We start from the raw sequence: 22,095 nt of genomic DNA on the forward strand, positions 1-22,095 counted from the left end.
TCATCATAATCGATTATCTGAGGACGGGGTCCGGGATTACTACAGAGTGGGTTACTCCAACCTGGTGGAGGAGTACAGCAGCCGAGGGGTGATCGATCAGAACCAGAAGGATCGGCTGAAGGACTGGGTGAACCAGAACCGGCATGAGGATACCGACAGTGCAGAGTACCAGGAGATCTTACAGCAGTTACAGAGGAACGATGTTTAGGAACCTGATCACTATTCAAACTTCAGTGATTAAAATTATTAGTTTAATCAGAACTACAGACGAGGGGGCACAGCGGGAACCACGTTCAGGGTCCAAACTCACTAATAATGAGGACACTCAATAATATTTAGTACTTTTGTTTTTCTTATTAAATGTAGGACGTAGATGAATAATTCCATTGAAAAACCTTAAAACTGGACGTCAGTCGGTTCTGGGAGTGGTGTTGAGTTTTAAAGACGTTGAGTTTTAAAGACGTTGAGTTTCGAGGTATTTTTTCCATAAGGATGTTTGGAAAACCTGTTAATGCGTCCATGGTCCCGTGGAGCTGCAGATATTTTAGTCTCATGTAAAATAATGCGGTTGTTTTTGACACTTAAACACTGAAAATAACACAAATATAATATAAACACACTGAAATACAATTACAAACATTTGAACATCAAAGACATAGAGTTTAGGGGATGTCGAGTTACCGCTGTAGAACCGCTGTAGTTACCTCTGTAGTTACCGCTGTAGTACCTCTGTACTTTCTTACATCAGCCTGATTATAAATAAAGGTAGTTCAGGTCACACCGTCTGTAATAATGTGGTCAGGAATTATTATTGTCTCTATGCAAACCAACAGAATTAATTGTACTGTTAGTTTAATAGATAAAATAAAGGGAGAAAATGAAATGATCACTTTTAGACAAACAAAAAAGCTGCTCTACTGTAATGAGCACCACTTATTATGGGATTCTTCTAGGGTTTTTTATTTGATTCATTACTTTAATTTCCATCGGGATCAATAAAGTGTCTGTCTATATGTCTGTATTATTTGCATTATGTTATTGATTATTTCTTGGTTTAATTCTGATTGCTGATGATTCTGATTGAATTTTAAATCCTGTGATTTATTTCTTGACTGGTGTTGATTACATTGATGGTGGAGAATGAATGTGGATCTAATATCACTGTTATTAAGAATGTGGATCTAATATCACTGTTATTACTACTGACTGTAATAATTATATGATTATTTTAATCCCAAAACAGAATCATGTTTTGTTTATAAGATTACAGGTTTAAAGGTTTCAGTAAAATCTTGTCGTTCCTTCACTTCTTTTATATTTGTGTGTTTATATTTAACTCTTCACACCGTCTACAGATGAACTGGCTCTTATTATTAATATATTCATATAAGTCACACATTAAACTAAAACCTTTCAGTCATTCAATAAACCTGTATTTTAATATACAGTGGTGTGAAAAAGTGTTTGCCCCCTTCCTGATTTTCTTACGTGTACTTAAGTGTTTCGGAACATCAAACCAATTTAAATAGTAGTCAAAGACAACACAAGTAAACACAAAATGCAATTTTTAAATGAAGGTGTTTATTATTAAGGGAGAAAAAAAATCCAAACCTACATGGCCCTGTGTGAGAAAGTGATTGCCCCCTAAACCTAATAACTGGTTGGGCCACCCTTAGCAGCAACAACTGCAACCAAGCGTTTGCGATAACTTGCAATGAGTCTTTTACAGCGTTCTGGAGGAATTTTGGCCCACTCATCTTTGCAGAATTGTTGTAATTCAGTTACATTAGTGGGTTTTCGAGCATGAACGGCCTTTTTAAAGTCATACCACAGCATCTCAATAGGATTCAGGTCAGGACTTTGACTAGGCCACTCCAAAGTCTTCATTTTGTTTTTCTTCAGCCATTCAGAGGTGGACTTGCTGGTGTGTTTTGGATCATTGTCCTGCTGCAGAACCCAAGTTCGTTTCATCTTGAGGTCACGAACAGATGGTCGGACATTCTTTTGGTGGACTTCACTTTGTCAGGCAGGTCCTATTTAAGTGATGTCTTGATTGAGAACAGGTGTGGCAATAATCAGGCCTGGGTGTGGCTAGAGACAATGTACTCAGGTGTGATAAACCACAGTTACAGTATGTTTTAACAAGGGGGGCAATCACTTTTTCACACAGGGCCATGAAGGTTTGGATTTTTTTTCTCCCTTAATAATAAACACCTTCATTTAAAAATTGCATTTTGTGTTTACTTGTGTTGTCTTTGACTAATATTTGAATTGGTTTGATGTTCCGAAACACTTTAGTGTGACAAACATGCAAAAAAACAGGAAATGAGGAAGGGGGCAAACACTTTTTCACACCACTGTAAATTATATAGTATATAGAAATAGAACTTTAAAGTTTTATAGTGATTCCAATCACACACTAAACCTCTTCTACACAAATGATTGTTCCCTTTATAACAACCACCAATCTTTAGTTCTAGATGCAACACAAAAATAACAATAAATAAATTCGTTAAACAAAACAGAATGTGAAGGTTCTAAACTTTCCACATTTCTTCCTCACAGATTTGCCGAGTTCTATTAAAATCAATAAAGATAAAATAAAATAATGTCGTTTTATGTAAATGCTACAAAGGTACAGAATAAGTACAGCACCCTGAGGGGTCCATCCCAAAAACGTTTCAGTTCTTCAGTTTAAAAGACTTAAAAGAACCGAACTAATTCTAGCAGAACTTTATTGCTTTATTAAAGAAACTCAGTAATGAAATCAGTAAAAGTCTGGAAGATCAAACTGTGCATCATTTTAGGGATTTTTATTATTATTATTATTATCATTATTATATCAACAGTGCGATTTTGATTGTGTAATTCATTGATTTATTTTCCTAAAAGCTTTAAAGTATCAGAGATTTTCTGCTTCTCAGTATACAGGACGTAGAGGAACAGGTTCCACATACTGGCACCGGTCCTTCACCCCCCCACCCCCATTTATTTCCTCTTAACTTTTATAAAATGTCACGTATCTGCATTGTTTCATCTCTGGATTCATTTAATTTCTTTCACTGTTATGTTACAACTCAGTGGGCGGAACACACACACACACTCGCCTATAGGGCGATTCAGTGTCTCCAGTTAACCTGACTGCATGTTTTTGGACTGTGGGAGAAAACCGGAGCTCCCAGAGGAAACCCACACAGACACGGGAAGAACATGCAAACTCCACACAGAAAGGACCTAGACCGCCCCACCCGAGTGAAGCGGTGGCAGTGTCCCAAGCCTCCGTGCTCCCTGCACCTTCCCTCTAAACAGGAGAACCGGAGCAGAGTTACGGCGTGCTGAGCATGCTCACGCTGGGCACCGTGTGTGAGAACCTGCTCGCGTCCATGCACTCAGTGGAGAAACTGCACCAGCCTTCCAACTACCTGATGGTGTCGCTGGCCGACCTGTTCATGCCGTTCGTGTGACGGATCTGATCGGCGGATCTTCAGTTGGTTCTTCTGTAACGTCCTCATCACCATGGACGTGATGTTCTGCACCGCCTCCATCGTGACCCTGTGTGTCATCAGCATCGACAGGTGAGCTCAGGACAGGTGTATGAGGGCAGGTGCAGCCCAGCTGCTGGTTTAAACCACATCACTGCCAGGTTGCCACTGTTGGGACCTGATGTTTATAAATGAATCTGGTTTGATGTTAAAGATGAGGGACATTTTAGGGCCCTGGTTACATGATGGAAGTCATTTTGGTGCTTACAGAAATCTCTTGACTTTTTGAGCAATTGAGGGTTAAGAGCCTTACTCAGGGGTCCAACAGGCTTAACTTAAAGGCGGTGGGGCTTGAATTGGCAACCTTCTGAATACAAGTTCAGTATCTTAACCACTGAGCTTCTGTTTCCCATAAAGAATGTTGTCCAAGCTTGGTTCTGAACAATATTAAGGGGTTATCATAACCCCACCCATCAGAATCAGATATAAGAAATTACTGCACACTGCACTGATGTGTAATGCACAGTCCTGATCTCAATCTCACTAAACAGCTTTGGGATGAATCGGAACATGGACTGTGAGCCAGGACTGCTGTCATCATTGAATGGTCCTAGAATTCCTGCAACTCTGTTATAGTTCTGGGGGGGGGGGTTTGGGAATTGGATGTCCATCAAGCCCATGGTCAGGTGTCCACATACTTTTGGCTATACAGTGTAGCTACCTCCGGTTTCTCACGTGTGGATTCAAGGACTCTTGGGGCATGTTTATAATATGATGATGGTTTTGTACTTCTCCTCCAGGTACCTCGGCATCATAAGGCCATTGAGGTACCTGGTGCACCAGAACGTCTGGTGCATGGCGAGGAAGGTTCTGTCTGTGTGGCTGCTGTCGGCCTCCATCTCTCTACCGCCGCTGTTCGGCTGGGCGCAGAACGTCAACGACGACAACCAGTGCCTGATCAGCCAGGACTTCGATTACACCATCTACTCCACCGCCGTGGCCTTCTATGTACATCCATGAGCGTCATGCTGGTGATGTACCACCGGATTTACCATCCGCCAAGCTCAGCGCCACCAAACACGCCATGTCAGGATTCCCTCGTCCAGCCAAGGGAGGCGACGGTGAGATGGGTTCCCACACAGAGCCACGTTAAGCTCCATGTGACTCGAACAGTGGTCCATACAAGTCCCAGAGATCTAACATCACAGCGGAGCCAGAAAAAGAAAGAGTTGCCATCCAACACCCCCCTCCAAAATAAAAAAAAAACGATTGTGATTGGGTGTGACTGCTAAGATTCAAACTGACCACTTCGAATGCGCCAGCCATGTGCCACCCAGCTAGCTCAATTCGAATGTTCTACAGATTAAAAATGGTAACACAGGTCGGGTTTATATAAACATATTTACATTTATTAGCCGGACAGACGGAATCATACACCGTCTATTACACAGTAATGACAGCACTGATACCCCCAACATAACAACCCCCCCCCCCCCCCCCCCCCGACAGCTTTACATGTTAAATACAGATTAAAAACAGTGCAGATATATAAAATAGTGATATATAAAGGTGAACTTTAACCTTCCTCATGCGTGTGAACCATCATACAGAACACAGAACAGCATCACGGCACCGCCACAACCGACGAGCGCCGTCAGGAAAAGTGCAAACGTGACACACACACACACACACACACACCACAAAGACAGAGTAATAAAAATCACACACACACTTATAAAACACACAGAAGAAGATAAGACGTGTAGTGACTGCAGGGCGTGGTCAGGGTCTCTGCGGGTTACTTCTGAGTTTTGCTGCGCAGGCGCCTCTTCATGTTCAGCTCGATTTCTTTCTCCTCCACCACGTCTCCACTGATGAACTGCAACCACATTCACATCAGGACCGGGTTACTACAAAAACCACTCGGGGGTCTGTTCCAAGCACCTTGTTTTTTTAATTGCATAACCCCCCTTTTCTCCTAGTTTAGTCGTAGCCGGTTCCTCTTCCTCTGCTGGAGGGGGATAGTGTGTGAGGAGGGTATATTCTCCTGACACGCCCTCCCTCCGACCCGACCCCTTCTAATTTGCCGATATTTCGGTGGATCTTCATGTTCCTCCACTTTTGTACAGCCGCGTCGGGCTACTAACCAGGGTCCTTACACAGCGCCAAAAAGCGTCACTTCTCATGTGAATGCGCCGGTGCTGAAGGGAATACGGTATTCCAACATCAAGCATCTCCAGCATTAAGAAGCGTCAGGAAACAATAAAGAAGTAAAACTAAAGTGCAGCTTTTATTGTATTTTTATTGGTTTATTTATTTTAAAATATTTTATTATTTCCCCCCATTTTTCTCCACTTTAGCGCTACCCATCAATCATCCGCTCACTAATGCTGGTCCCTGCTGCTGATTGGGGAGGACGAGGCTGCTCCACTCCCCCTCCGACACGTGCACAGCAATCAAACATCTTATCACCTACACTTGATGAGTGCAGTGCAGTACAGCACTGTGTACGGAGAGCCACACCCTCTACCGCACTCCTTCCCATTTCCATGCAGGCGCCACCAACCATCCAGCAGAGGGCGTAATCACACTAGTCTGAGAGAGAGTGTCCCCCTCTGGCTTAGTCCCACCCCAATCGTTGTTCATGTAGCCACTCAGCCCCAGCTGGCAAGGTAGAGCCGAGATTCGACACCATGTACTCCAGATCTCAGCTCTGATGAACAGCGTGTGTTTTTCCACTGCACCACCTGAGCGGCTCGTTTAATTGATTTTTAACTGTTTGTAATTGTATTTCAGTGTTTTTATTTAGACTTATTGTAGTAAAACAGCGAGTGAGGAATGTGATCAGTGGAGGAACTTATGAGCAGTAATAATGAAGAGAAGTTTAGTGCTCCTGTCTCCTTCTTTTACTACATTAAACCACGTTAAGCTTTATTTTCAACCAGAAGCGTTTTAGACTCTGGGAGAAGCTGATTCTGATTCTCACCATTTCTCAGAAGCTGGAGCTGTAACACAAGTTTAAAAGTGAAACAGGGAGGAGAATCCAGATAAACACAGATACATGTGGAGCTGTAACCCTGGATCTGATCCTTATTCCACACTGATGCAGATTCAGATCAGATTCACACGCTGATCAGGGTTTACTGATCAAGCCGAGCGCTGAACAAAGAGACAGTCGCACAAACGACGAGTTTAGGGGTAAAATTTCTCCACGAAGGGTGTCGAGTTACAAAGATTTCGAGTTTAGGGAACGTCAGGTTACGAGGTAGTGCTGTATTAATATGATGATGAGATATAAAGCTGCTGGTGGCAGGTCTCTGACTGGTGGAGCTCCTGACCGCCGGGACCTTGTTTACCTGATTGGCCGAGATGTTCATGGGAGACGAGATTTTGATTTTTCGTTTGGGTCGTTTGAGCGACGATCCGCCCTCGTCTGGAGATTTACCGCTCATCAATCCCATGATCCTCTTGGCTTTAGAGATAGAGAGAGACATAAATATATAGACATCTGCACACTGTGGGTCAGAAGTTTACATACAGCGATATGCAACTCTGCTTGTTCTGACCGAAGATTTAAGACTAATTTATTTTAATTCTTTTCTAAGATTATTAAGGATTTTATTAAAAAAAAAATCTACCTGGTTAAAAATATATGGACAGCTCAGCAGAGCCAGCGACATTTGGTTGTGTCCGAGGGAGGGAGGGTCGGATGGCGTCTCTTCCCACAGCCACTACAATACACGATACGTATCTGTGTGGGAACCCAACACTGACGGGTGATAAGAAGCGGCGCAGATTGGACACGGGTCGGATAGGGTGTGCGATGATCCAGCCATTGTGGATTCACAATCAGGAATCGGATATGACTAAATCGGGAGCTTCTAGCAGCAACTTTACTGATGAGTCTGGTGATGTAAGAAGACTACAGCTGCTGACTTCCTGTGTCCATATAATCACGGCTAGTTCGACTGCACCATTACAGACTACATGGAACAGTGGTCTCTGCCAAGTGTGGGAAGGAAAGTACATGGAAAATTTAAACTACACGTCAGGTTGAGAGGGAACGTCTGAATGATTCAAGATCCACCAGGAGGAATCAGGACTGTTAAGTAGGTGAAGGATTCAAACCCAACAACACTGCACCTACTGTAAAGCACGGTGGTGGTAGTATTATGGTCTGGTGCTGGTTTGCTCTGAGTAGAACTGGTGCACTGCACTGTAAATACTGGATGGAATTTATCAATTTAGGACATGATCTGATGTTACAGCAGAACCTCTGGATCGGACCTGACCTCGGCCGGACAGGCTCGTTACCACATGTGCCTTCCTGTCAGTGATTGTACCTTTGCTCCCCAGGAAGTTGGGCGAGCTGTTGAGGAGATCTCCGATCTTGGGGAACTTTCCCTCCTTCTTCCCTTTCAGACTGGACTGGGAACTGTGGGAACTTTTCACCACCAGTGCTGGAGACATCTGAGAGCCACAGAGTAGGAATAATAATCATAACAGATCAATAAAAGTGATTGGTTTAGTGATTTTAATGCACCAAGTTCCTCCTACAGAACCAGAACTAAACACTCCTGTACACACCGAAACACTGTACAGCCAAAAGTATTCGGACGCCCAATTACATTTACATTTTGACATTTAGCGGACGCTTTTATCCAGAGAGACTTACAGTACTGTGACAGTACACAGTCTAAGCAATTCAAAGGTTAAGGGCCTTGCTCAAGGGCCCAACAGCGGTGGCAGTGGTGGGGTTTGAACCAGCAACCTTCTGCTTACTGGACCAGTACCTTAACCCCTAGGCTACAACTGCCCCAGACACTTTCATCCAAAGTGACTTACAGTACTGTGACAGTATACAGTCTAAGCAATTAAGAGTTAAGGGCCTCACTCAAGGGCCCAACAGTGGCAACCTGGCAGTAATGGGGCTTGAACCAGTGACCTTTCGATTACTGGTCCAGTACCTTAACCAGTAGGCTACACCTAGTGGAATTATTCTAGTGCATTAATGAGCTCGTTTATTCTGTGGGGTTTGGGGAGGCGCCCATAGGGACTAAACTATTGGGACGCCCCTTTTAATGACTGAATTCATGTGTTTCATCCACAACAGTTCCTAACAGGTGTAATAATCAATCACATAAAGGAAACAACAGTTTAGGGAAGGACCTTTCCTGTTCCAACATCAGCAAGCTCTACATTTACAGTGCCTTGCAAAAGTATTCAGCCCCCTTGAACTTTTCAACCTTTTGCCACATTTCAGGCTTTAAACATAAAGATATGAAATTGTAATTTTTTGTGAAGAATCAATAACAAGTGCGACACAATTGTGAAGTGGAACGAAATTTATTGGATATTTTAAACTTTTTTTAGAAATAAAAACCTGAAAAGTGGGGCGTGCAATATTATTGAGTCCCTTTACTTTCAGTGCAGCAAACTCACTCCAGAAGTTCAGTGAGGATCTCTGAATGATCCAATGTTGACCTAAATGACTGATGGTGATAAATAGAATCCACCTGTGTGTAATCAAGTCTCCGTATAAATGCACCTGCTCTGTGATAGTCTCAGAGTTCTGTTTAAAGCGCAGAGAGCATCATGAAGACCAAGGAACACACCAGGCAGGTCCGAGATACTGTTGTGGAGAAGTTTAAAGCCGAATTTGGATACAAAAAGATTTCCCAAGCTTTAAACATCTCAAGGAGCACTGTGCAAGCGATCATATTGAAATGAAGGGAGTATCAGACCACTGCAAATCTACCAAGACCCGGCCGTCCCTCTAAACTTTCAGCTCAAACAAGGAGAAGACTGATCAGAGATGCAGCCAAGAGGCCCATGATCACTCTGAATGAACTGCAGAGATCTACAGCTGAGGTGGGAGACTCTGTCCATAGGACAACAATCAGTCGTACACTGCACAAATCTGGCCTTTATGGAAGAGTGGCAAGAAGAAAGCCATTTCTCAAAGATATCTATAAAAAGTCACCTGGGAGACACACCAAGCATGTGGAAGAAGGTGCTCTGGTCAGATGAAACCAAAATCGAACTTTTTGGCCACAATGCAAAACGTTATGTTTGGCATAAAAGCAACACAGCTCATCACCCTGAACACACCATCCCCACTGTCAAACATGGTGGTGGCAGCATCATGGTTTGGGCCTGCTTTTCTTCAGCAGGGACAGGGAAGATGGTTAAAATTGATGGGAAGATGGATGGAGCCAAATACAGGACCATTCTGGAAGAAAACCTGTTGCAGTCTGCAAAAGACCTGAGACTGGGACGGAGATTTATCTTCCAACAAGACAATGATCCAAAACATAAAGCAAAATCTACAATGGAATGGTTCACAAATAAATGTATCCAGGTGTTAGAATGGCCAAGTCAAAGTCCAGACCTGAATCCCATCGAGAATCTGTGGAAAGAGCTGAAAACTGCTGTTCACAAACGCTCTCCATCCAACCTCACTGAGCTCGAGCTGTTTTGCAAGGAAGAATGGGCAAAAATTTCAGTATCTCGATGTGCAAAACTGATAGAGACATACCCCAAGCGACTTGCAGCTGTAATCGCAGCAAAAGGTGGCGCTACAAAGTATTAACGCAAGGGGGCTGAATAATATTGCACGCCCCACTTTTCAGTTTTTTATTTCTAAAAAAAGTTTAAAATATCCAATAAATTTCGTTCCACTTCACGATTGTGTCCCGCTTGTTGTTGATTCTTCACAAAAAACGACAATTTCATATCGTTATGTTTAAAGCCTGAAATGTGGCAAAAGGTTGAAAAGTTCAAGGGGGCTGAATACTTTTGCAAGGCACTGTACATTATCAGACGCTTTTATCCAAAGTAACTTACAGTATAGGTAAGTGACAGTATACAGTCTGAGCAATTGAGGGTTAAGGGCCTTGCGCGAGGGCCCAACAGTGGCAACCTGGCAGAGGTGGGGCTTGAACCGACAACCTTCTGATTACTAGTCCAGTACCTTAACCACCAGGCTACACCTGCCCATCACAGAAATAAACTGTATTAAAACAGCTAGAACAACTTTTAAGAAGCTTCTCACAAGACTTTGCAGTGTGTCTGTGGGAACTTGTGCTGTATAGCTGGGCACTAACGTTGGTCAAGAAAGCCTCAGTCGGTGTTCCGATTCATCCCAGAGCTGTTGTGTGGGGCTGAGCTCAGGGCCCTGTGCAGGACACTGGAGCTTTTCTTCATGTCTATATAGAAAGGGCAGATGTAGCCTAGTGGAAAAGGTTGCTGGTTCAAATCCCACCACTGCCAGGTTGTCACTGTTGGGCCCTTGAGCAAGGCCCTTTACTGTCACAGTATTGTAAGTCGCTTTGGATAAATGTGTCTAAAAAGTAAAAGTGCTAAACTCTGAAAATGAAAATGTAAACGTAGAGCTCGCTCATGCCGAAACAGGCAAGGTCCTTCCCTAAACTGTTGCTGCCTTTTTATATAATTGATTTATTACACCTGTTAGGAACTGCAAATTTCATTAGAAGGGGCGTCCCAATATTTTTGTCCCTATGGGCGCCTCCCCAAACCCCACAGAATAAACGAGCTAGTTGTAGCCTACTGGTTAAGGTACTGAACTAGTAATCGAAAAGTCGCAGGTTCAAGCCCCACTACTGCCAGGTTGCTACTGTTGGGCCCTTGAGCAAGGCCCTTAACCCTCAATTGCTCAGACTGTATACTGTCACAGTACTGTAAGTCACTTTGAATAAAAGTGGTTAGGGTACTGGTCCAGTATGCAGAAGGCTTCTGGTTCAAGCCCCACTACTGCCACCACTGTTGGGCCCTTAACCATGGCCCCTAACCTTTGAATTGCTTAGACTGTATACTGTAAGTCTCCTAAATGCCGAAAATGTAAATTCACATAAAGGCAGCCTGCGGTGAGTCCAGATCCACCCCCCCCACCCCCCCCCACAAATTAACATACCCAGTTCCTCTGCAAGAGACCCCTTATGGTGTACGAGGACGGTATATTCTCCTGACACGCCCTCCTTCTGACGCGTGTGCGCTCCACCGACCCCTTCTTATTTGCCCGTATTTCAGTGGATCGGTGCGTGAGGTCGGTCTCACCAGGGCTCTAGACTAACGTTTTGCACTGGTTGCACTGGTGCACCTAACTTTTTTTCTTAGGTGCACCAGCACAAAAGTTAGGTGCACCCAAATTTTCGACCGCATCGCATTTAACACCGCAGTTTTACAGGTTCACTTTTTTTTTTTTTTTTAATCACTGTCCATACAGGCAATATTGACTTGGAAATAACTAACAATCTGGTCAACATGGCCTCGTCTGATGATCTGTTTGCTGCTGCCTGACACTGAAGGGCAGTGGGGAGAGGGGACACTTGGGCAGTGCATTTATCGCCGCATGTAATGTGTTTTATAGATGCATTGGGCTTTTTCAGCCTTTCAATTCGAAATGTATTAGAACCAGTCACAAATATACTATTGCCGGCCATGGTCTTCCCATGCTCTTTACAGTTAATTATAGTATTATAGACTAATTATAGCACACTTATAAAAATTATAAAAATAATAGAGTAAATGTGTATGTATGTGTGTATATCTATTTATATGTGTGTGTATATTTAAAATGATATGTATATGTTTGTGTGTGTGTTAGAGTGTAATCTTTAATGCAGTGCATTATATTATCGGCTTTACTGAATCTTTTACACAGATTCCCAAAATCGCTTGCGGTGCACTCACTGTGTATTTTGACTACATGTATTGTAATATATTTTGGTCTTTTAGTTATTTATATATTTTACTTAACGAAAATATTGTCGTGTTTTTACTTTCACTATCGCGGCACTTTACCGCTAGCATTAGCCCCTTGCTACTGTAGAGGGTCGGCTCATCTAGCCGCTGTCCGGTGGGGATGCTGCGGGTCTTTTGCTGTGCGGTGGTGGAGGTGTGGGAATAAAGGCACACGACAGGGTCGAGTCACTTTAACTGTTTAGTCAGGACTTAAGTGAGCGTTACAACACTTTACACCGCCGAGCTCCAGAACCCGAACTTCCATTCTGGGGACATCCGGCGAGTCTCATATACAAAACTAAACTTACTGCAGAACATCCGAACGCACGTGTATAAACCTGGTGCTGCATTCTGATTGGCTGAGCTGAATGTCGCTCACATATCACCGCTACAATATTGTCCCGCCCTTCACTATCTCTGATTGGTTTAGACCATGTTATTGGCCTAATGTGTGTCTGTTGTTTTTTTTTTCCCTCGGACGCCTGGTCGCACCGGTGCGACCTGAGATTTTTTTTAGTCGCACCATTGAGAAATTAGGTCGCATGTGCGACCAAATTGGTCGCACTCTAGAGCCCTGCTCACACAAGAAGAGTCACGCACTGATCTCCACATCCCTCCACTTCTGTACAGGCGCCTCAGCCTACTAACCAAGACCCCGCCCACTTTAATTTTTTAGTCCCATTATTTCCCACCCAGCAGACTAGTGGCTGGTTTTGTCTGCTGCACAAAGTCTGCACTGCCGATCGTGCTCGCCAGGGGGCGCAGACATTTACAATTAAATGCAAATAGAAATAAATAAAAGTCGTGGTTGTACCTCCTCCTCCGGGTGTGCAGGGAGGGCAGGAGTCTTCTTACACCTGGTGTTCCTCCTGTTCTCGTTCTCCACCCCGTCCTGACACACACACACACACAGAAGAAGAATGAACACACTGATGGTAGGACTGAGTGAGATTTTAGGATGGATAGATTAACACACTCACTGATGTTTATGAGGTGAATTAAAGGAGAACGGTCCGGTTACCCCCACCCCCCCCCCCCTGCCCCAAAATTGAGATAAACTTGGGCCAGTGATGTCATAGCGTCCAGCCATTTAAGTCATATCCAGTTCCCTACTGCTGCAGACCTCCACTCCTGACCTCACCAGTCTTTATCATCTCCTGTCTCTGTGCAGCACCATCGATCAGCCAGCAGAGGGCGTCCCTGCTGCAGTTATGAGGAGGGTATAACTCCGGCGGAGGGGATTCCTCATCACTGCAGCAGTGACGCCCTCTGCTGGCTGATCGATGGCGCTGCACAGAGACCCTCGAGCCAGCAAATCGTCGTCCTTGCAGCACAGCTGAGATTCAAACTCACAACCTTGAGATAGATAATGTGGGTCCTTTACTTTCATACAGACACGGTGACATCACTGGTCCCGGGAAAGCCCCCCCCCCCCCACACCAGAACCAAACGATTACAGTCAGGAGAGACGATTCAGAGAAATCAAAGACATCCAGTAAGCGGCAATTCTGCAGGATCCTTAATAAGAGCGGTGAGGGAGGAATGATTCTGATAGCGATAGCAGCTGGGTCAGATGAATGAATGAAGCACATGAGGATGAATTATGGGATGGGAGATACAGTATGATGGAGGGTGATCTGAGCGTCAGAGGTTTTGTATAACGCACATTGTCGCGGGATTCGCAACGCGCCCGAGACACGCCCGCTCCGGACCGCCTTTCGGTTACGACACAACCCCCCCGGGGTGCTTCAGAGGCGCTGCTAAGGTGGCACATGGGTGGAATTCAGGAAGCTTGATGCCCTAAATCACTGCCACACTGTGCCAACTGTTGTGGCACCAGACCTCAACAAAACGGCGCAGTGACGAGGCTCGATCCCTGAGCGCTTACAGCACTGTGTACACTCAGAGCAGATCACCATGGGGGGTGGAGGGAGGGGTTAGGGGCGTGTTTGGAGAATCGGGTGAATCGGGATACCTGAGGAGCAGCGCTGCATCTGGCTTTGATCTTTCTGCTGCTGCCTCTTTTCTTGAAGGACACAAAGACATAAACCACACACACACACACACACACACACACACAATGTGAGATATTTAATCGGTTGCCGAGGAGACAGAACGGTGGAGGTGGTGCGAGGATTCGCAAAGTTCACTTCACTCCCACGGGAAGAATCGGAACCCAGACCCGAAACTCCAAACCGTCCAAATTACGTCATCAGAATCATTCAGTACATTCAATCTTATACATACAGTGCTGTGAAAAAGTATTCACCCCCTAAATTCCTGTACCGGGACTTATCAGCAGTGACTAAGCTCCACTCTTCTCTAACAGAGCTCCTCAGACGTGATCTGCTTCTCCTCAGACGTGATCTGCTTCTCCTCAGACGTGATCTGCTTCTCCTCAGACGTGATCTGCTTCTCATCAGACGTGATCTGCTTCTCCTCAGACGTGATCTGCTTCTCCTCAGACGTGATCTGCTTCTCCTCAGACGTGACCCGCTTCTCCTCAGACGTGATCTGCTTCTCATAAGACGTGACCCGCTTCTCATCAGACGTGACCCGCTTCTCCTCAGACGTGATCTGCTTCTCATCAGACGTGACCCAATTCTCATCAGACGTGACCCGCTTCTTATCAGACGTGACTTGCTTCTCATCAGACGTGACCCACTTCTCATCAGACGTGACTTGCTTCTCATCAGACGTGCCCAATTCTCATCAGACGTGACCTCCTCTACATCAGATGTGACCCACCCCTTAGACGTGACCCGCCCCTCATTAGACGTGACCCACCCCATCAGACATAATATGCTTCTAATCGGACATGACCTCATCCTCATCAGACGTGACCCCCCTCATCAGACCTGACCCGCCCCTCAATATCAGGCATGATATTCTGGTGAACTGGTTGACTGAATAACCGGGGATGGGGATTTAATTAATTTAATACATTTTCTGAAAGGGTGATATAGGTGTTGTTGGAGAGCTTTGATCTTTAAACAAATGAGACGCTGCAGTTCCTGTGTGTGAGATGTTCTGCTTATTTATGCAGTAAATCGGAGCGGTTCAGAAATCAGAAGGGGGGTGATTACTTTTTCACAGCCCCTAATGCCGTGCGTGTTCTTACCCGGTCCACCTCGCTGCTCTTCCTCTTGCGGGTGAGGTTGACGGTGACGGCCGAGTGCTGGCCGGGTCGTTTCAGGCGGAACCGTTCCGGCTGCAGGGAGCTGAAGGAGATCTCCAGTTCGGGTCGGGGGAACCGGGAACAGCGACCCGCTTCCGTGGAGATCACGGAGGAGTCCAGGACCGACGGAGTGCTACCACACGAGCCCTGAGGGACAGAACCTCACTTTCAGACTGAGCTCCGGAATCAGGAACGTGTGTCGGGTGCCCGGTCAGGCTGGTAGCACCGGCGCTGCTGAATAATGAAACGCTTGTGGATTTTTACCTGGCTGGTGACGGACGCTCGGGTCCGAGTGTGTTTCAGTCTCAGTGTGCTGGTGTCCAGCGGCGGCTCGGCTAATGAATCCTCCACCGACGCCGTCTAACACACACAATAACACATCACACACTGATGCTAACACCGCTAATAACTTATAATCTTATATCGGGAAATCTTATTTAAAATAGACTGATTACTGATATTTAATAACTTAATCAATATAATAATTAATAAATATACAAATAAGGAATAGAATAATAATATAAGTAAGCAGCTCAATCAATCACCTGTATCTTGTTACTATGGTGTTGTTAAACAGTTCCTGGGGTTTCCAGGTGGTGGTTGTGGTATGTGAGTAACATCCCTGCAACCGCCTGAAATTTCATTTTAACCACCTAGCAATTCTTTTTTTTCACCCCCCCCCCCCCCCCCAACAATTTTCTCCCCTAATCTAGTCGTGTCCAGTAAACCCGATTGCATCGTCCACTGATTCAACTCTCCACCGCTGACCGAGGACGCGTCTCAACGGACACACGCCCCCTCCGACACGTGCTCAGTACAGACTGCATTTTTCACCTGCACGAGTCGAGTTCATGTATACCGATCAGCACTGTGTATGGAGAGCCACACCCTTAACAGCACCATTCCTCAGCCCCGCGCAGCCAGCAGGGGTCGTAATTGTTGCTCACAGCAAATCGTTGTTCGTGCAGCCGCCCAGCCCAGCCGGGTGGCAGAGCAGAGTTTCCATACGATGTATTAGAAAACCCAGCTCTGGTGTGCTAGCGTATTTAACCGCTGCGCCACCTGAGCGGCACCAACTAGCAATTCTTAAGCAGCAGTGCGGTCGTGGGGTTGTTGGGGTTTCCTAGGTCAGGGGTTTTCAAATGCCCAAAAACATGGGTTGCAGAAAAAAAAGAAGACAAAATAAAACACATTTGAAAAGGTACATAAAAATGAAATGAACTTGTACACGAACGCTCCCTTGTGGAGGCTTTGTGTTACATCTAGTAATCCACAGTGGGACCAGATCACAACTATTTTTATTAATTAGCCTTGCTTTAACTAATCTCCTTTTACTAAATCTGTAAAACCGAACTTCCGCTCTGGTTGTTTACAATTCCTGTAAGAAGTGTACCAAGACCAAAAGTTCAGTAATCGTCCACTAGGTGGCACACATCTCTCTCTCTCTCTGTTAACGTGAGTGAGAGGCTTTATTTTGTCAGGAGTCTCGCTCTGTTCTCGCCTTTTCTTTGTGTTTTAGAGCTCAGTTCTGGCTCTAAAAGACGAGGGAAGTGCTCAGTGACAGTGGAGCATCTAGGTATCACTGAACAGTTAGAACTTATTTAGAAAGTCACGCTGTTTCTGTGACGGGTGTACGTGAGGAATACGGTTCTGTGTTCCACCAATGCAGAACAAAGCCGGTTCTGGTTCGCAAACTTGATTTTGAACCGGTTCTGCGTGTTTTCACTGGAAAAAAAAAGGTTCCAGACAGTGAACTAGGGTTCTAATCTGGCACCAGTGTTAGCGTGAACCGTGACGTCATTGGTGGGCGTGTCACAGTGTAGAGGTTTGGGTGTGTTCCCAAAAACGGGTGGAAACGCGCGTCGGTTCTTTAAAAAACACCCGAACAGAACCTTTAGGTGGAAAAGCGCTATATGAAATATGTATTTTTTGCCCCAGTCGTACAGAACACCAATTTCAATATTTATTTACAGCTTTTACATTTCATATTTACATGATGTATTTACCTGCTTTATTTCACTCTTGATCATGTGTGCATGTTTAGCACGTTTGTGGACCTTAGTGCTGCGTTTTCAGAAAAACCCTCGCTGTTTTGGACAAACGCGTTTTGTAAACCAGGGCTCCCCCTTTTAGTCTGTTAAATCGAGGCTTCAAAATGTGGCTCGCTTGAATAAAAGTAAAAAAACCTTGCACTGGGTGGTTACTAGGATGTTGCACATAAATGCAGTCAATAAAAACAGGACTGCTGTGAGATAAACCATCCCGTCTTTTAAAGATTGAGAGACTCTCATTTGTGCTTTTATCTCCTCTCGTATCTCCCGCTGGGATTCTCTTTATCTCAGGATCTGTCGGTCTACTCGTCTCGTTTACAGCTTGTTCAAACTGCAGCCGCTCGGTTACTCACAGGTACGAGGAACAGGAAGCACATTTCACCCATCTTGACCTCCCTCCACCGGCCCCCAGTAAAGTACTGTGTTGAGTTTAAGCTTCTTTTATTTGTGGGCCGTTCCACTAAATCGGTTCCATTTCCGTCTCCAGGACTTTATATGTGTAAATAAAATTCACTTTAAATGCATTTTTAATTGAGAAAAGTGTCCTGCACATTCATCTAACTGCACATTTAGGATAAATAATTTAATACATCAGTAAAAAACTCCCTATAAAACTGAATAATAGTATTAGTTCACGTCCCCCCTATCTAACCTGAGAATGAAATATGAGAGTAAAATCAGTCAGAAATGCTTTTATCCTGCAGCGTTCGGTGACTCCAGATCACATCCATGTTTTTAATCTTATTTTATATCAGAAATGTAGAATAATGTGGTTCAAATCCCCTCAGTCCTGTTACCCTCACATATTCATCCTCCTGATCATAAACATGTGAGAATATTATCATCAGCTCACATTTAGATCAGAAATGATCATCATCTGTATCTACTGAAGCTCACAAGAAGAGCATTAGTAGGTTCTCCCTTTACCCCCTTTATGTTTGATAATATTGTAACAAGAACATTTTGTGATATATCACTAGACTGTTCCCAGTGTTCTCGTGCTTTAGCATGTTCTCCATGCTGCTATATTTCATGTAGTTACTAATTCTGACCTGTGTGTATGAGTGGGTGGTGGGGGGGCTGATTTTGGGGGTGGGTGCGGTCTCTCTGAGCTGCTGCTGCAGTCGCTGTATCTCCTCGTCTCTCTCCTTCAACAGATCCTGCAGGTCCTTCAGTCCTCCATCCACCACCTGCAACCAGAACCACAGGTGGGCGTGTCTGAGTGGGGCAGGTGGGCGTGTCTGAGCCTAATTGGGATAGGTGCCAATAGCTGGCTGATAGCACCGCTAGAGATTCAAACCCTGGACCCATGCAGTAGTGGGTTTTACAGTTAATTCACAGTTAATGGCACACTAAAAGGGCACAGAGGGATCACAGAGGGCACTAAAGGGGCACTGAGAGAGCACAGAGGGCATTGAAAAAACACAGAGGGCACCATGTGGGCACTGAGCAGACACAGAGGGCACTAAGGGAGCACAAAGGGGAATGAGTGGGCACTAAGCGGGCATTAAGGAAGTACAGAGGGCACAGGGGGAGAACAGAGGGGGCACAGGGCACTTAGAAGGCACTGAGAGGTGCACCGAGATGGCTTGTATAATAAAATAGACTGTACAGGACAGTACTGACCTCTGGTGGCTGTTTAGTGTTACTGCACGTCAGCGCTTTGATCTGTTGGTCTTTCTCGGCGATGGTGGAGACGAGTTTCTTCAGCTGGAACTCCAGAGCTGAGACCAGAGCGTCTCTCTCCCTCCTCCATCTCTCCATCTCCTGCTCACGCTCCACCAGACGCTCCTTCAGCGACTCCTGGTTCACAATGACACCGATCAGCTTCAGACGAACAAAACTCCATAAATGCGTTTATCATTCAGGTTATTCACTCTGCTGTGGGAGATCACGGCCTCCACCTTCAACACAAACTGCAGAACTCAGAGCAGATGTTATTACTGGATTACTTTTAGTATTATTATTAGTATTTAATACTGAAACACAGACGAGTCAAAACGTGAACCCGGTCGTCTGATCGTAACCATCCGGTCCTGATCAAAGTCCCTCAGGTCCTCTGTGGACAGATCCTGAGAAGAACAGACGATCAGTACTAGGGATGCATCAATACCATTTTTTCCCAACCGAGTACGAGTACAAGTATTTTTGTACTCACCGATACCGATACCAATTTAGAATGATGCAATCTGGAGCATTATGGGATAGTGTAGTTTTTAGTGTAAAATAGTGCAGTGGAACAGTTGCTTGGGTTGCATCACTAATTGTAAAAAAAAAAACACCGCACAGACATCATTGAGAAAGCTTCTGACAAGCTAACGTAAACGTTCATTAATAAACGCACGTAATTAACGTTGTGCACATCATACATGCGATGCGATTCTGCTGATTTAAATATTTACTTTAAAAGGATAATACAGTCCGATCCCATCTGAGCCGATTCTATCAGCACATACATTCGTGGTTCACCTCGGTAAATCGTAAACGACTCCGAGTCGGCTCCCGCTCTGTGGTAATAACCAGTATAATTAATATATATATATATAATTAATCTCTCATAATTTAGCTAATTTTTAATGAACTGTCTTATGCTGCTCTCTTTGTTTTTATCTTAATTATTCTTGATGTTTATGTACTATTTTGATTTTGTACTATGATTTGTATGGTGTATGTACGTATTTGTTTTGATTATTTGTCTTATGTAAAGCGTCTTTGAGTATCTTGAAAAGCGCTATATAAATAAAATGTATTATTATTATTATAATTAAGCCTGAGCTTTATAATGTAAGCGAGTCACACAGAATGTTCTGTAGTAGTTGGTGTTTATTTATAACCGCATCGTTTATTATAACAGTAAACACGGAGAGATGACTGAGAAAAGAAGCTTAAAATGAGTCGACTCCTGAATCACTTGTATCGACACTGTGAACAGAGTATTGAACACAAACACGTCCTATAACAGCGGTCGCTGCTCTTGTAACCGGTTATCTTCACTGTTAGCTCTATTTTGAAGGTTTTTTTTCTTCAAACGGAACTAAATAACATTAAACGTGCGTGTGAGCGTCGCGGTCAGTGAGAATAATTCAATCTGTCTCCCGTGGGTGAAAAATGAATTGCTTTAGTTTTAGAAGTAAAAAAATCTCGTAATGTCACGCCCCCCCCCGGTCAGGCACTCGCGCCCTACAGGTTGAAAATCCCTGCGTTAACGCAGCAACGTGCACTAGGTACACAGTATCGGATGTTTAGTATCGGAGCCTCGTTTGCGAGTGCGAGTACGAGTTAATGAGCGCGGTATCGGGCTAATACCCGACACCAGTATCGGTACTCATGCATCTCTAATCAGTACGTACAGTTTCTGCGAGCTGGCGGGCGTGTCTCTCTCGGTCCTCAGCGTAGCGCCTCATGTCCTGGTTCCTTCTCTCCTCCGCCTCCTTCACCTGGGAGATCAGGAGCAGCTTCTCGTCCAGCCACTTCCTGCGCTCGGCCCGGTGCTTCACACTCACCCCCTGAAACCCAAACATCAGTAAATCAGGACCTGTTCAAAACCCACAAGAATACCAAATACCCACAATTCATCAGAGATTCTACAGGATTTGGATTCCAGCTGTGATCATTTGACTCATTTAAATCCTATTTACATCTTAATATCAATCATTAGTGCTGCAATAGCGCCCTCTGCTGGCAGGTCGGAGCAACTGCACAGACAGTGAATAATATTGAGCAGAGCCCGACCTTCTCAATGAACTCGTCTCATGCAGGTGAAAAGAAGCGGTTGGGCACTACACACATGTAACAGGGGGCCGGTATGGTTAGTCTCTCCTTGGTCAGGGACTGGGGAATTGGATATGACAAATATATAAAGTAATTTTCTAACCGACGATGATTAGATGCTTCTGTCCACAGCTGGTTCTCAAATCTCATTTTATCCACTATGTAGTGCACTAGAGCGCCCCCTGTGTTCTAGTCTATGTAGTGCACTAGAGCGCCCCCTGTGTTCTAGTCTATGTAGTGCACTAGAGCACCCCCTGTGTTCTAGTCTGTGTAGTGCACTAGAGCGCCCCCTGTGTTCTAGTCTATGTAGTGCACTAGAGCGCCCCCTGTGTTCTATTCTATGTAGTGCACTAGAGCACCCCCTGTGTTCTAGTCTATGTAGTGCACTAGAGTTCTAGTCTATGTAGTGCACTAGAGCGCCCCCTGTGTTCTAGTCTATGTAGTGCACTAGAGCGCCCCCTGTGTTCTAGTCTATGTAGTGCACTAGAGCGCCCCCTGTGTTCTAGTCTATGTAGTGCACTAGAGCACCCCCTGTGTTCTAGTCTGTGTAGTGCACTAGAGCGCCCCCTGTGTTCTAGTCTATGTAGTGCACTAGAGCGCCCCCTGTGTTCTATTCTATGTAGTGCACTAGAGCACCCCCTGTGTTCTAGTCTATGTAGTGCACTAGAGTTCTAGTCTATGTAGTGCACTAGAGCGCCCCCTGTGTTCTAGTCTATGTAGTGCACTAGAGCGCCCCCTGTGTTCTAGTCTATGTAGTGCACTAGAGCACCCCCTGTGTTCTAGTCTGTGTAGTGCACTAGAGCGCCCCCTGTGTTCTATTCTATGTAGTGCACTAGAGCGCCCCCTGTGT

The 22,095-nt window shown here is 44.9% G+C and overlaps 2 protein-coding genes across 2 annotated transcripts in view; one reads left to right on the forward strand and one right to left on the reverse strand.

The window, feature by feature from the left end:
- The first annotated feature begins 2,100 nt into the window (after positions 1-2,100).
- Positions 2,101-4,635, forward strand: htr7a (5-hydroxytryptamine (serotonin) receptor 7a). Its single transcript, XM_063006752.1, is given in 7 exon segments — positions 2,101-2,110; positions 3,310-3,459; positions 3,462-3,479; positions 3,482-3,575; positions 4,283-4,493; positions 4,496-4,535; positions 4,538-4,635. Coding segments are annotated over 7 exon segments (621 nt in total).
- Positions 4,636-4,989: 354 nt separating this feature from the next.
- Positions 4,990-22,095, reverse strand: part of kif20ba (kinesin family member 20Ba) — a 49,473-nt gene continuing 32,367 nt past the window's right edge. Inside the window, exons 27-36 of the mRNA XM_063007764.1 lie at positions 20,825-20,980; positions 19,101-19,277; positions 18,527-18,664; positions 15,688-15,783; positions 15,367-15,570; positions 14,221-14,271; positions 13,060-13,137; positions 7,826-7,952; positions 6,839-6,954; positions 4,990-5,361 (exon numbers count right to left, since the gene is read on the reverse strand). Coding sequence (XP_062863834.1) covers positions 5,281-5,361; positions 6,839-6,954; positions 7,826-7,952; positions 13,060-13,137; positions 14,221-14,271; positions 15,367-15,570; positions 15,688-15,783; positions 18,527-18,664; positions 19,101-19,277; positions 20,825-20,980 — 1,224 coding nt within the window. The 3' untranslated portion in view covers positions 4,990-5,280. The remainder of the gene's footprint in view (positions 5,362-6,838; positions 6,955-7,825; positions 7,953-13,059; positions 13,138-14,220; positions 14,272-15,366; positions 15,571-15,687; positions 15,784-18,526; positions 18,665-19,100; positions 19,278-20,824; positions 20,981-22,095) is intronic.

Source organism: Trichomycterus rosablanca, chromosome 13, assembly GCF_030014385.1.
Source record: "Trichomycterus rosablanca isolate fTriRos1 chromosome 13, fTriRos1.hap1, whole genome shotgun sequence".
In the NCBI taxonomy this organism is placed as follows: domain Eukaryota; kingdom Metazoa; phylum Chordata; class Actinopteri; order Siluriformes; family Trichomycteridae; genus Trichomycterus; species Trichomycterus rosablanca.